General features: G+C 35.2%; 1 protein-coding gene across 2 annotated transcripts in view; it reads left to right on the top strand.

Annotated features, from left to right (window-relative positions):
* The window catches only part of MARCHF1 (membrane associated ring-CH-type finger 1), a 338,074-nt gene that overhangs the window by 154,739 nt on the left and 169,647 nt on the right, over positions 1-13,688 (top strand). For both annotated transcript variants that reach the window (XM_044224785.1, XM_044224786.1), the window contains exon 2: positions 11,676-11,726. In XM_044224785.1, coding sequence (XP_044080720.1) covers positions 11,676-11,726 — 51 coding nt within the window. The remainder of the gene's footprint in view (positions 1-11,675; positions 11,727-13,688) is intronic.

The raw sequence follows: 13,688 nt of genomic DNA, 5'->3' as shown, positions 1-13,688 counted from the left end.
GTGTATGTGTGTGTTTGTGTGTGTGCCATGAAGATTTTAGAATTTTTAAATCCTTTTCCAGAATTTAGAAAAAAAAAAAAAAAAAAGGAACCTAGCCTGAATTTTCTCTGATGGTGTCTTAAGAAATATATGGTTGTTAAAGGGCCTTTAACAGAATGGAAGATGAAATATACTAATGAAAACATCCCACCATGCAGCAGATTTTAAATGATTGGTCTTTTGTATGTGGACTGTCTTATAAACATGCCTCCAATCTTAGATTAAACCCTTGGGAGGAAATAATATAACTCTAACACAAAATATAGTTTGAAAACCTCTTGATAGATTTTCTAGTAGCTGCAGACTGTGGTGGATAAAATATGACCATACCTCGCGAGCAACCCTCTTAGATCTTAATTTGATAAAAATTAATAATGTATGGCCATACAAAGAATACTAAAAATGACCTATATCCATCGAAGTACGGAAAGAAACAGATATCCCTTCTGAATTGGATGATTTTGGAGGAATTAGTAGGCTATTTGCAATGGGTGTGAGTAGATCATGTAGAAGACAGAAGGGATAGTTCAACGACCTGGCTAGAGACAGTAGGGATTATTAACCATCCAGGGCTTGAAAAGGCAGAGAGAAGGAACATTGTTCAGAATGCAGAGACACAGTGGGTCTTGTGGAGCGGGCAACTGCTGAGAGCTCCAGCTAAGGGATAGAGCCCGCCCCTGGTGAAGTTTCAAAAAGGGGGTAGTTACTCTGTCCCATTGTCTTCCATTTCTATAATCTCCTACTGGGGGTCCTCAATGGTGGAATGAAATCAGAAGTCAGAGAGCAAAGGGTCCATGATGAGATCCTTCCAGGTATGCCTCCTGAGCAAGACCTGTATGAAGAGTGGGACATGGATCTCAAGGGACAAATAGATGTCTAGCACACCTACAAATAGAACATTTGGAACTGAAATGAACATACAAAGTCTTTATTACTTAAACATTGAGATTCCAAGACAGAAAACGGCCAAAAATTGGGGGAAATATTTAGCATTTATAAGAAAAACAACCAGTTAATTAATAAGGAATGGGATATATATATCTATATATATATCCCATATATCCCATATATCATATATATATATGAAATAAAATGAAATGATGGTAGATTTTTTTAACAATATTGAGTATTGTGATAGAAAGCATGTGAAAGGAAAGCATATAAAAGGAATTTTATACATGTGTCAATAAAAAATACAAGAAATTTTTTAAGTTACGCATACATTCTTAGAATGCTAGAGGTGTGGTGAGCTTCCTGTTTTTAATGTGAACATAGTCATACAGAAAAGAACTGTGGGAACAAATAAAACTGCTTATATTTCACTCTTAGAAGGGTTCAAATGTTGTACACTAAATGCTTATACTGACCTTACTCTATATACTGTGAAAACAAACAAACAAACAATCGAACAGCCGGAATCACCTTTTCAAAGGAGCCACTGAAGTGAGCACATCACCTTCTACATTTTAGCAGCCATCTAGGGCCACTCCTATCTCTTCATAACCTTCAAGTTGTATAAATTAAATCCTCAGGGACTTTCCTCTGGTACTCTGGCAATTTAGCTAATGATTATTTTACTATATATATATATATTTTACTATATAATTTTTCTGCCCATCCAAATAAGATTCTGTTTGAAACATATTCAATCCTGAGTGTACAAACTTTTTTAAAAACATGTGTCTCCTTTTGTTCTCGTGCTAGGAATTACAATTGCTGACCTGCGCAGAATGTCATGTCAGTCATCAGTAGAGGGTCTTTCTTTTAGAAGTGTGCACGTTAAGAGGGTATTTTTGCACAACTTTTTTAGAGAGGGAAGGGCGATTTTCATCACCTCATTTTTATATTCTTTATTTACTAGCCAATACAATTATTTGGGCTATCTGAATAGATTAAGGCATAATAACATAATTATTAGCAAGATTAGTTTTTCCATTAAATTTGGTATTTGGGACTGTATTTGTTTTGAAGAAAGTTAAGGTATTTTGGAACATATTTGTTTTTAACAAACATAAGAAAATATGTTTGTTTTTCAGTAAATTCTATATAGAGCAAAATTTAATAATAAATGTGACTGCTGACAAATAAATGTCCTTTTCATAGTCTTCCTTTAACTCCAGCAACCCAAGCTTCATAATCTTACTAGTACTATTATACTTACATAGTAACTTACATTATATTTCGAACATGCTTTTTCAAAGTGTATTGTATTTGCTTCTACTACTATTTTGAAAAAGTAACCGTTCATGTGTTCTTGTGCCCATTTTGCAAATTCAGGCAAGCCAAGGCCAGAGAAGGTGGATGATTTCCTTATGGTTACATGGTTAGAAATGAAGCTCTAATCCAAATGTCACAATCACAAATTCTTTTTTTTTTTTTCTTTCCACTAGCCCTGCTTGACTCAATAATTTGGTGCCTTTATGTTCCATATACTGTACTGCCTTTGGGGAGATAAACATCATGTTCCTTGCAGCTCTTTTGATCACACACACACCTTTATCCCTTTATGATATATAATTTTTGATGAGTAAGACTAATTTTGCCATTTTTATTTATTTGATTTTCTTAATTTGATGTTTTATTTTAAAAAGATGAAAAACAAGTAAAACTATACCACCCAAAGATGTTAATAGAAAAAGCCAGAATATCCCCATAGGCCCCTCTGCTCCCTGCAGTTCTACCATGCTAAGAGACTGAAGGTAAGCGCTGTGAATAGATGGCGTGGTAAGAGCCAATATTGGATGAGCATATTTTTGCTCAGTCAAAAATACATATGTAGATACATAAATATATCCATAAGTATACCTAGAGGTTCTGTATACTTGATATTAAAGAAATGAAATTGCCCTCTACACATTATTCTTCAACTTTTCTTTTCACCTTAATAATATATCATGGATAGTATCACCTACCGATACATAAAGCTCTAACTCCACATTTGCGTTATAATTTCTGTGTGCACATCCCATCCATCTATAATTTTACATAAACAGGTATCCAACATGCTCTTTTTCTCTTTTTCAATAAGGACTCTTTTTTCTCCTTATTTCCTTGCTCCTCTTTCACTGGACTCTTCTTCTGCCCTCCACTCTCCCCTCAAGAAACTCATGTTAACACACTCATGAGTATCCTTCTGCAACTTTTTTTATGCTCATATACTCACAACGCAAATACATGTCTACACATGATTATGTGCACACATTGACACTTAGAGAAGCTCTGTCTTTCTATGTTTTCAAATAATCATACCACTTCTAATTTTACTTTTCGCATTCAATCTTATCTTGTGGAAGCCCCTTTGGTCAAATGGCGAAGAACAGATTCATTTTATTTCATAATTGTATAATATTCCAAAGTGGAGCTTTATGATAATTCATGTCATCATTTCTCTCTTGGTGAGCATTGTTTACTCCATTAGTGAGGATCTAGTCAGGAGAGAGAAATCAGACTTCTGTAAAGATTTGTGGCCTTGTCTGGGTGAACAAAGAAAAGAAATGGGAATTTTTTCAAGCTTGAAAAAAGGGACCCATGGTATAGAAACTCATACTTCTGAGGAAGAGGCCAGTTGGCTGGTGCTGGTGTCTATGAACTTTCGAGTCTTGTTTCTGAGGCAGAAAAACTGCCCACTGTACTCAGCTACTGCTATGGGAGGAACCTACAGGTACCATGGGAAGAAGCATTTCTAGGATGATTCACTCAAGGAGCAGAGAAGCAGCCAACAAAAAGCAAGTGAGATGGAGCAAATCCCATTTTCCTTTCCCAGCCTTATGGGCCCCCTGCTAGCAGAGCTTCAGGGGAAGTTCAGTGATGAAACACAAATGTGGGTTGCAGAGCCCCATCATCAGAGTACATTTTCAGGCAATGGGCTTACAGTTTTGAGAACACCAACTTCACAACTGGCACCACTTTACTAACAAGATTTTTTTTTTTTTTTTTTTTTTTTTTTTTTGTTAAGAACAGAGTTGTATTAAGTGTCCTTATTCACATTTTCTTTTGAACCAGTGCTTTTATTTCTCTGGGATAGATTCCAAGGAGGGAGATCATTGCACAACGTGATATTTTTAATTTTTTAACAGATGTTGCCAGATGTTTTGATGGTACTGCAAAAATTCACACTTCTACCAGCAATTTTTGAGAGCCCTTGTTCTTCTTATCCCCACCAGCAACAGAGGGCTATCACCCTTTTCAATCTTTCCAACATTGTGGGTGTAAAGCAATGCCTTGTTTTACTTTAATTAGCATTTTTCTGAAGTTTGTGATTTTAAGCATCTTATCATATGTATATTAACCATCTGTAATCCTTTTTTTGTGAATTCCTATCCTTACTTTTCACTCTATATTTTTCTATTGGATTTCTTCTGTTGTCTTTTTTGTGACTAGACAAAAACCCTCTTTGCACATTACAGAGATTGAACTCAGTCTTCTGTGTTGTGCTTTTTTATAATTTCATTGTTTGTTTATTCACTTTAATTTTTGTATATTTTCCAGAGATAACTAAATATAATGAAATATCACTTACAGCTTCTGGTTCTCATATTAGTTATGTAGACTTCCCCCACACACACACACATTGAATTTACAATTTAGACTTATTTCAAATTTTTAAAAATTTTTTATATTTAAGACTGTTTTCCATCTGAAGTATATGACTGTATATTCCATTTAGTATGGGTTTGATTTCTTTTCTTTCATATAGACAGTCAGTTGTCTGAAGCATTTATTTTGTCAACTTTCCTTTCAATATGACTTAAAATGCCAATTTTATTATATGTGAAATTATTTTATCTTTTTCTGGATTTTCTATTCTGGATTTTACTGACCTTTTGGTTAATTCTCATGCCAATGCCCTATTGATTTAATCACAGTGACTTTTAATATGGGCAATGCCTAACATAAGGAGATCTCCTTTTTTTCATTATTTTCTTGGTTATTTTCAGCCATTTCTTTTCCTATATATTTTCCTTAAGATAATTTTATCTATCTCCTTTCTGCTTCACAAAGGAAGAAATTAATTATCCCCCCATCAAAAAGCGGTGCTTTCGTTTGCTCAGATCATGATCTCCTCAATAAGATTCTATAATTTATATTTTTAGTAAGATTTTATGACTTCTCTGTTAAATTTATTCTTTTTTTTAATTAATTTTTTTAAATTAATTTATTTATTTATTTATTCCAATTTATTTATTTTCAGAAAAACAGTATTCATTATTTTTTCACCACACCCAGTGCTCCATGCAAGCCGTGCCCTCTATAATACCCACCACCTGGTACCCCAACCTCCCACACCCCCGCCCCTTCAAACCCCTCAGACTGTTTTTCAGAGTCCATAGTCTCTCATGGTTCACCTCCCCTTCCCAATTACCCAAATTCCCTACTCCTCTCTAACGCCCCTTGTCCTCCATGCTATTTGTTATGCTCCACAAATAAGTGAAACCATATGATAATTGACTCTCTCTGCTTGACTTATTTCACGTTAAATTTATTCTTAACTATTTTATGGTTTTTCTTTTTATTATCACATTTCGGGATGTTTTTAAAAATTTATTTTTTTCAGTGTTCCAAAGTTCATTGTTTATGCAGCACATTCAGTGCTCCATGCAATCTGTGACCTCCATAATACCCACCACCAGGCTCAACCCCCCACCCCCAAAACCCTCAGTTTGTTTCTCAGAGTCCACAGTCTTTCATGGTTTGTCTCCCCCTCTGATCTCCCCCAACTCACTTCTTCTGGATATTTATTGCTAGAAGGGAAAAAGCTATTGATCTTACAGTATTTCCAAGAGGATAGACTAAACTGTCACAGTAAAAAAAAAAAAAAAAATCCAAAAAACATGATCGCTCCAAAGAAATACAAGTTTACTTCGCTTTCATGAGAGTTTAGAGTATATGTTCCAAATTGGAAGAGGGGTCTTCACCATATGGCCATTCAAGGACTCAGGAGAATTCAGCTCTTCTATCTTTAATATGTGGTTTCCTGACTTGCTCTGATAGTCACTGTCTTTGCACTGAGGAATAGAAAAAGAGCATGAAGGAAATTTTATATTTATGGAACAGACAGGAAACTAAAATTGTGAGCTCTGTTCACATCTCACTGGAGGGTATTTAGTTATAGGCAACCCTTAACTGAAAGAAACCATGGGAGATACAGTGTGACTGGAAGGCATATACCCAGTTACCATTCTGTTCATACAGAAGAAGGGATGATCAGTTTTAGGAAATTTAGTTGACAGTCATGGTATAATTACCCTGTATCTAGCCATTGTACTAAAGAGGACACTCATTGTGATGAGCACCATGTAAGTGATAAATCACTGATTTCTACTCCAGAAACCAATAGTGCACTATATGTTAACTAATTTTTTTAAGTCTCATTAATAATAGTAGTTTTCTTGTTTAACCAGGTACACTTGGAATTTCTACAATATCAGTAAGGGAAGATTGTTTTGTTCTTTCTTTTCAATATATTCTACTACCAATTTTTATTTTTACTGTTCTTATATTTGTTAGAAATTCAAAGATGCTTGAATAATAGTAGCAAGAGTAAGCATCCATAACAGAACTTCTTTAACGTAGTTCATATATTTTACCATCTAGAAAAAAATGGGACATTGATTTTAAAATATTGTCTTTATCACTTTAAGGGATCTCCTCCAATTCTTATTTTACTTAGAGCTTACATAGTAGTAATACTACAGAAATTTGTCAAATATCTTTTCAGCATATACAATCACAATGTTTGTCTCTTTCAATGTGTTAACCTAACTTAATGCTGCCAGATTTTCTGGTAAGAAAATATCTCGAATAAATCCTATTTATTCTATTCCTTGTGCATTTTTTAGATACACTGCTAGTGTGTCAAAGTTACATGCTACTATTTAGATATATGCTATTATGTTTAAAGGAATTTTGCATCTGTGGTCCCAAATAAGATTAAAGCATAATTTTCTTTTCCCTCTTTCTTTCTTTTTAGGTACTGTCTTAACACATATGAAATTTCCTTTCTGCAAGATTAATAATGTGAATTAGTGAACTTTGTTTCTATAGTCAAGAATAATGTAAAGAAAATTGAATTATGTGTTCTTTAAAAGTAAGGTAAAACTCACTTTTGAAATCATCATGCCCTTATCCTTTCAAGGGCATATAGACTTCTATTTATCTATCTATCTAATCTTCTCTTTGTTAATTATCATATCTATTCAAGTTTTCCTCTTCTTGAATAAATTCTGACAACTTCTACTTTGCTAGAATATGATTCATTTTTTTCTAGGTTTTCAGATTTGTTGCAACATTATTATATGTAACACTTTTTGTGATTTTTCTAATTTTTTCTGTCTCTTTGGTTATTTATCCTTTCTCATTTATTCCTGTTTTTTCTTTTCCTTAAAAAGTCTTCCTAGAAATTCATCTATTTTGCAATTATCTTCAAGGACCTGTTACAAGAAAATATTTCTTTATTCTTCTTATTTATATCTCTTTAATGAGTTTTAGTTTTTATAATTTATTATTTTTTACTACATTCTTTTATTGGGTTTCATTACTGTTTTCTTTAATAATTAAAGCATTTATGACTATAAATTTTTTTCTGGATATAGCTTTTGCTGTGTTCCTTATAGGTCTTACTATAAGACTTACTATAAGTCTTACTTCAAGACTTTCTGGCTATAATTTTTCAGAGAGTTTTCATTTCATTGAACCAAGCATTATCTAAAAGTATGTTAATTAGTAGTGATTAAGATTTATTAGTCACATTTCAAGTTTTTATTTCTAATTTTATTGTCTCAATATCAAAAGAAGTGCCCTATTAAATCCCTATTGAAGTTTTTTGTTAAGGTATTATTTGAGGGTAAATCAATTTTAAATGTTTCATAGACATTATAAACAACATTTTTCATTTAGTGGACATGAGTTTTATATGTATCTATTAATCAAGTTTTTATTGCAGTATTTAACTTCTCTGCATTTTGTTTGTTTATAAGCCCCATTGTTTTCAAAGGCTTTTCTTCTATTACACACTTAATTACCTTAGCAAAAATAGTCCCATTCTCTACATAGAATTTCTTCAGATGACCTTCAAAACTGCCTCATTTCTTTTTCTTCTTTCAAATATTCTTGAGTTTTAGCCTGGACAGGAGGAAGGGCTGGAGGTGAGGGGGACCAAGGGAAATAAATAGAGAATAACATTGTATCAGTGAAATGTGTGGATCTTACTCTGGTTTCTTCACTCAGGAATATTTAGTTATTTTCCTTCAGGTCTATAAAAAACCTCTTTCAGGTTTCCTTACTGCCCTTTTCTGATCAATGATCTAATATACAGAGTGGTCATGTATAGATACATACATGACCAGCCATATTGCTTATTCTTTAACACAGAGTATTGTCTTTTAAAGGAGCTATGTTATTTTCCTTGGATTATAACATTTAAAAATATCTTAAACCAATTTAGTAATGATGTTCTCATTCGGTAATCATTTTTCCTTTCTGGTAATAAAAATCCAACCATGTTTTCTAAGATCAAATTCTAAAAACAATTGTTATTGTATGAATAATAATGTCAAAACAAAGCTAACAGTATCAGATATATTTCTATCAAATAAAAATCAGAAATCTCTTAAAAATTCTAAAAAGCACTTATAAAATTAGAAGTCTGTCCTTCTGCATACTGTGAATGATCTGCTAAAATGAATCTGCTAAGATCAGTCTGCATCAATCAATCTGCTTGATGATCCCATGCTTGTCATGCAGACCTGTCTGAAACTCTTGCGGGTTCCAACTCTCAGTGACCTAAAAGGACACTACACCTTGGGTACCACTAACTTATGTTAGATTCTAAGACAACTTCTATTCAACGTAAGGTAGAGAATTTAAGCTGATCATAACGAGGTATGACAACCATATTTGACTAATCTACAAAGAAGAATATGTCATTGCAATAGTAATGGGACAAGCCACCCGATTAATTAGCAGCAAATTAGACAGATTGCCTTGGAAGTTTTCCAAGAGTAGAAGTGTTTCTGATGCTTTGCTTCAAAAGCAGGGCAGACAAACTTCCTTAATCCCCTTAGGTAGAGAAAAGTTTGGTTTTTCATTCTTAAATTTTATGTCATAATCTAATCCACAATTGAAGCAGAATTGCGGGACAGAGAAACTGGGCTCTTTATGTTTAAATTATGACTCTCGTAACCTGTGACAATTATTGTGATTTTGAGGGAGATTTTTGGGTGTTTCGTCTATCTGTGAATGGTAATGGAAATATTATAACCTTGTAAGCTATAAAATGTGTTCATGCACAGCTCATTTGAGTCTAACAACAGTCTCCAAGATATTTTCTTCCCATGTTATGGTGAGGAAACAGTGAGGAATCTTCTGGGTTCTCAAACAGTACACTCTTGCCAGAGCCAGTGCATTACCATGGGGCAAGCTGTGAGTCAGGCTTTCCCTCTCCGATGCTGCCAACACAGCAGTGGGGTGCACCCTCTGTCCCATACGGTAACTGGAATAGAAACAAAAGTGAACTTAGCCAGGGCAAAGAAAAAAAAAAAAAAGTAACCTTCGCCTAAGCTCCTTTCTTTCTTGCAGTGCCTAGTCTTTTAGTAGGAGAAAATAGAACCAGTGGGTTTCAGGTTAAAAGATATCTTGAAGTACTACATAGTCAAGAAAATGCTTCCTCCCCCTTAGTGTGGGTGTTGCTGGTGAAGAGCGTCGGAAATAGCTGCTTACTATAACTTCGTGTCGAACTCATTCACAACTGTGAAGCGAACCTGATCCTCCTTGTTTTTATCTCAAAACAAAGTGCTATTTGGTTTGAAAAATTAAGTAATCTGATGCCATATTAAATTTCTGTAGTGCTCCTGGGTCCTTGCTGAAATACCTTTCAGTTCTATACCTTAACTGTGTTTTCGAATACCTTGGAAATACAGAAGACATAACAAAACAACCACTATAACAAAATCCCCCCCCCCAGTCTATTATATTATGTGACTTATTTACCTCTGTTCACACAATAGTGTGTCAAAATCCCAAATTTCACTCAGAAGGGAAGATGGATTGGTTTTGTTTTCTAGTCTCTAGAAGAGGAGTTGAGATGTCAGGAAAAAAGTACCTCTCTCCAACACCAGAGGAAGCTAATCAAGGAAAAATGTCTGCAGGCAGCATAGACATTAATCTCCAGCGGGATCATGGGCCTGTTATGAGGTGTAACTAATCGCATCGTTGTGACTCATCTTGGTCTGTAATACCACGCTGCACAGTGACGTCAGTGGTTATGTGAGATGGATGTTGCATGTAAAGGAAAAAATACTCTTCAGCTGGAATATCTGCAAGCCTGTGCATGACATGGTGACAGCCTGCAGTAAATGCATCTCCTATTTCTCCACAATAACGTTTGCCACCTCCTGTCATCGCTGTGTTTCTGGCACAGTCTGGAGCAGTCATCACGGGGCAGTTTCAGACCCGCAGGTTGTTAGAACGGCTTAACTCTCAAAAAAGACCTATGTCAAGATGCTCCGTGATTGTCTCCACAGGTCCACTTTGGCGCTGAGTCCAGATGCTCTAGTACAGAAAGTTTTTAAAAAGAATCCTAAAGCGTTTATATACCACATCTTCTTTATCCATTCATCTGTTGCGGGACATCTGGGCTCTTTCTGTAGTTTGGCTATTGTGGACATTGCTGCTATAAATATTCAGCTGCATATGCCCCTTCAGATCACTATGTTTGTATCTTTAGGGTACCCCTGAAACAAATAATACATTGTATGTTAATTTAAAAAAAAAGAAATATTATTTATCAGTAAGAATAAATGAACTATCAGCTTGCAAAAAAAAGGAATCCTGAAGTATTAATTCAGAGTCTTCACAAACTTTTGGTTTCTGGAACAGTTCTTCCAACATTTTCTCTACACAAGAAAGGTGTACTGTGATCTCTTGGTACATGTAAAGTGTATGATACACATACATTTTGATGTGTCGGTCAGTTATCCACTAACAGATAACTGGTGGAGTAGAAAGAACAGCCAGAAGGGATGAGAAAGAAGGCCTCAGGCTGGCCCCGGCTTGGGCATGAGGCTGCCATTGCTGGGAAAAGAAGGTCTTTGGGCTTCAAAAGAGGGGGTTCTACTCTTTGAGGTCTCTCTCTATCTTAAAATTATAAGGCTTTTTAAAAAATGTATCTATTCAAAAGTTTTCTCATGCTTCTTTTCTACTGCGCTGGAAATCCTTTAAGAGTCAAGAACTAAGGCAATACATTTTTTTAATTTATTTTGAAGTTTTAAATTTTATTTTTTTTCCAATTTATTTATTTTCAGAAAAACAGTATTCATTATTTTTTCACCACACCCAGTGCTCCATGCAAGCTATGCCCTCTATAATACCCACCACCTGGTACCCCAACCTCCCACCCCCCCGCCACTTCAAACCCCTCAGATTTTAGGGTTATGGACATTGGGGAGGGTATGTGCTTTTGGGTAAATTGGAAGGGGAGGTGAACCATGAGAGACTATGGACTCTGAAAAGCAGTTTGTATTTCTATCAATCAGAACAATACGCTAGCATTTAGATGTTGACCTGTGCTGTGCTTTCTTTTCTCTACAGTAAAGACTGTTCTTATATTCTGAATCAGTGTCTCTAATTTCATTTTTCAGAATGACAAATCCCCGGGGCGATCGGCAAGTCGATCAAGTAATATTTCAAAAGTAGGTAAACTATATTACTTAATTGTTTATTGATTTCTGTATCTTATGAGTTCAAGTAAATATTTTACAATGTTTAACCTATAATTGTTATCTGTGAGCAGTACACAAATATGACTTGTTAATAGTTTTAACTATTTTGAGCTTTTGCTGTGATACGAGGACACAATTTCACACAACAAAATAAGTCGTCATTTTTCCTTTTCAGTGATATATGCAAAAGATAATTTGTTACTTTTAGAATGTCATGCAAAGTATGTTTTTTTTTTTTTCTCTTACTTCAAACATCACGGAGCTGTCACATTCCCAACTTGATACTGTATCAACACTCATGGTACAATTTCCATAAATTCAGTTTTTCTACAATTTTGGACTCATCTATGCTCATATTAACCAGGACCAGTTTTAGAAATAACTTAAGACATTAGTTTAGTCATATTTGTTTTATAGAGTCAATGGATGAAGAAAACAAACTACTCCATAGACCATCTATAAATTTAAGCAAAACACCAGAGTGTCAAAAAGATTATGGCATGGCAGAGATAACTCGATTATTATAGTGCCTGGAAATCAAAAATCAAAAGCTATTCTCTAAAATGAGACACAATGCAATGTTCAGACTGTGTTCAGGGAATGAGAAATCACTTAGAGCCATTTGTCGAATCAGAAAACTATGGACTTCCAAAAATGTAATTCAAAGATGGATTTCCCATGACTAGAACTTGTTCTGTGGGGCCATTCACTTGCCAGCACCCCCCCCACAGCCCTGAGCTTAATTTTATATATTTTGTAACTTTATATTATTTTTTTTCAAGAGAACCCCCCAAATAGTTGGCAACTACAGACGCTGTAGAACACAGACCCACTTCAAGGTTAGGGAAGTGTTTTGTTTTGTTTTGTTTTCAGAAACAAAGAACTTCATTATTCATGGATAAATAGCAATAGCCAGAGCTTCAGCATCTTCTTTAGCTGGTTTCCTGAGGCTGGTTCTTGGGAGACGATGCCAGGATGGCCGGGTGACTCCTCCAAACACAGTGGATTGGTTATAGGAGTGCAACCCTACACTTAGGAAACTCTTCTATTTTCAGCAGATAGGAAGTATGCCTGTCCATTGCTCTGTGAGACAACATTTCTTTGTTACAATGCTATGCCTTATAAAAGCATCCTTAAAAAGACAGTCCAGGACTAAAGCAGGCAACGAATCTGCTGACAAGACGTGCAGAAGAGAGATACAAGAGACCCACAGAGAATCACATCTCAGCACATGGGACTGAACATTTATAATTACATTCAAATTCAAGTGCTTTTGTGGATATTCGAGAGCCAATGTGGTCTAGGACTAATTCTAGAGAAGGAGGATCTGAGTGTCTGTTGCTGTGCTGTCACTACTTATGTGACCATGAGACCGTCACTTAACCTCCCTGAGATAGAGTTGCCTCCGCTGTGACACGAGGGTGATGGTATCAGTCCCTTGGAAGCTTCCATAAGTAGGTGTAAATTAAAACAATTCCTTGAAAATGTCTGTCATCTTAGTTGTGTCATGGAGAACCTTGCCTGCAACTGAAGAACATTGTCGTCTTTCTAGACTTGAATGTTAATGCCGACCTGGACACTTGTAAACATACCCACAATTCCTTTGTCATGCCAGATACTGTCTCGTGATCCAGAGGTACAGTGATATTGCATTTCCAAGCTGATGTTTGAGGTTGGCACAAGGCAGATTGTTAATAACTTTTAGTTTTTTAACTTCTTTGAGAAATAAAGAAGTCAGGAGTGTAGTTTCCATTCTGTGAGTTCTTCCAGGCTCTGATATGTATTAATTGCATCCCTGTGTGGGAGACAATTAATGACAAAAATGCATTATATTCAGAGGGAAATGAAAAGCTCTCTTTTTAAATAATCTAGTTGCACAATAGCAAAAAAGTCAACTACCAGACACCCATGGAGATAAAAAGATTGCTGTGT

Source organism: Neovison vison, chromosome 11, assembly GCF_020171115.1.
Source record: "Neovison vison isolate M4711 chromosome 11, ASM_NN_V1, whole genome shotgun sequence".
NCBI lineage: Eukaryota > Metazoa > Chordata > Mammalia > Carnivora > Mustelidae > Neogale > Neogale vison.
The sequence above is the reverse complement of the archived record's forward strand: the minus strand, read 5'-3'. Positions and strand labels throughout refer to the sequence as shown.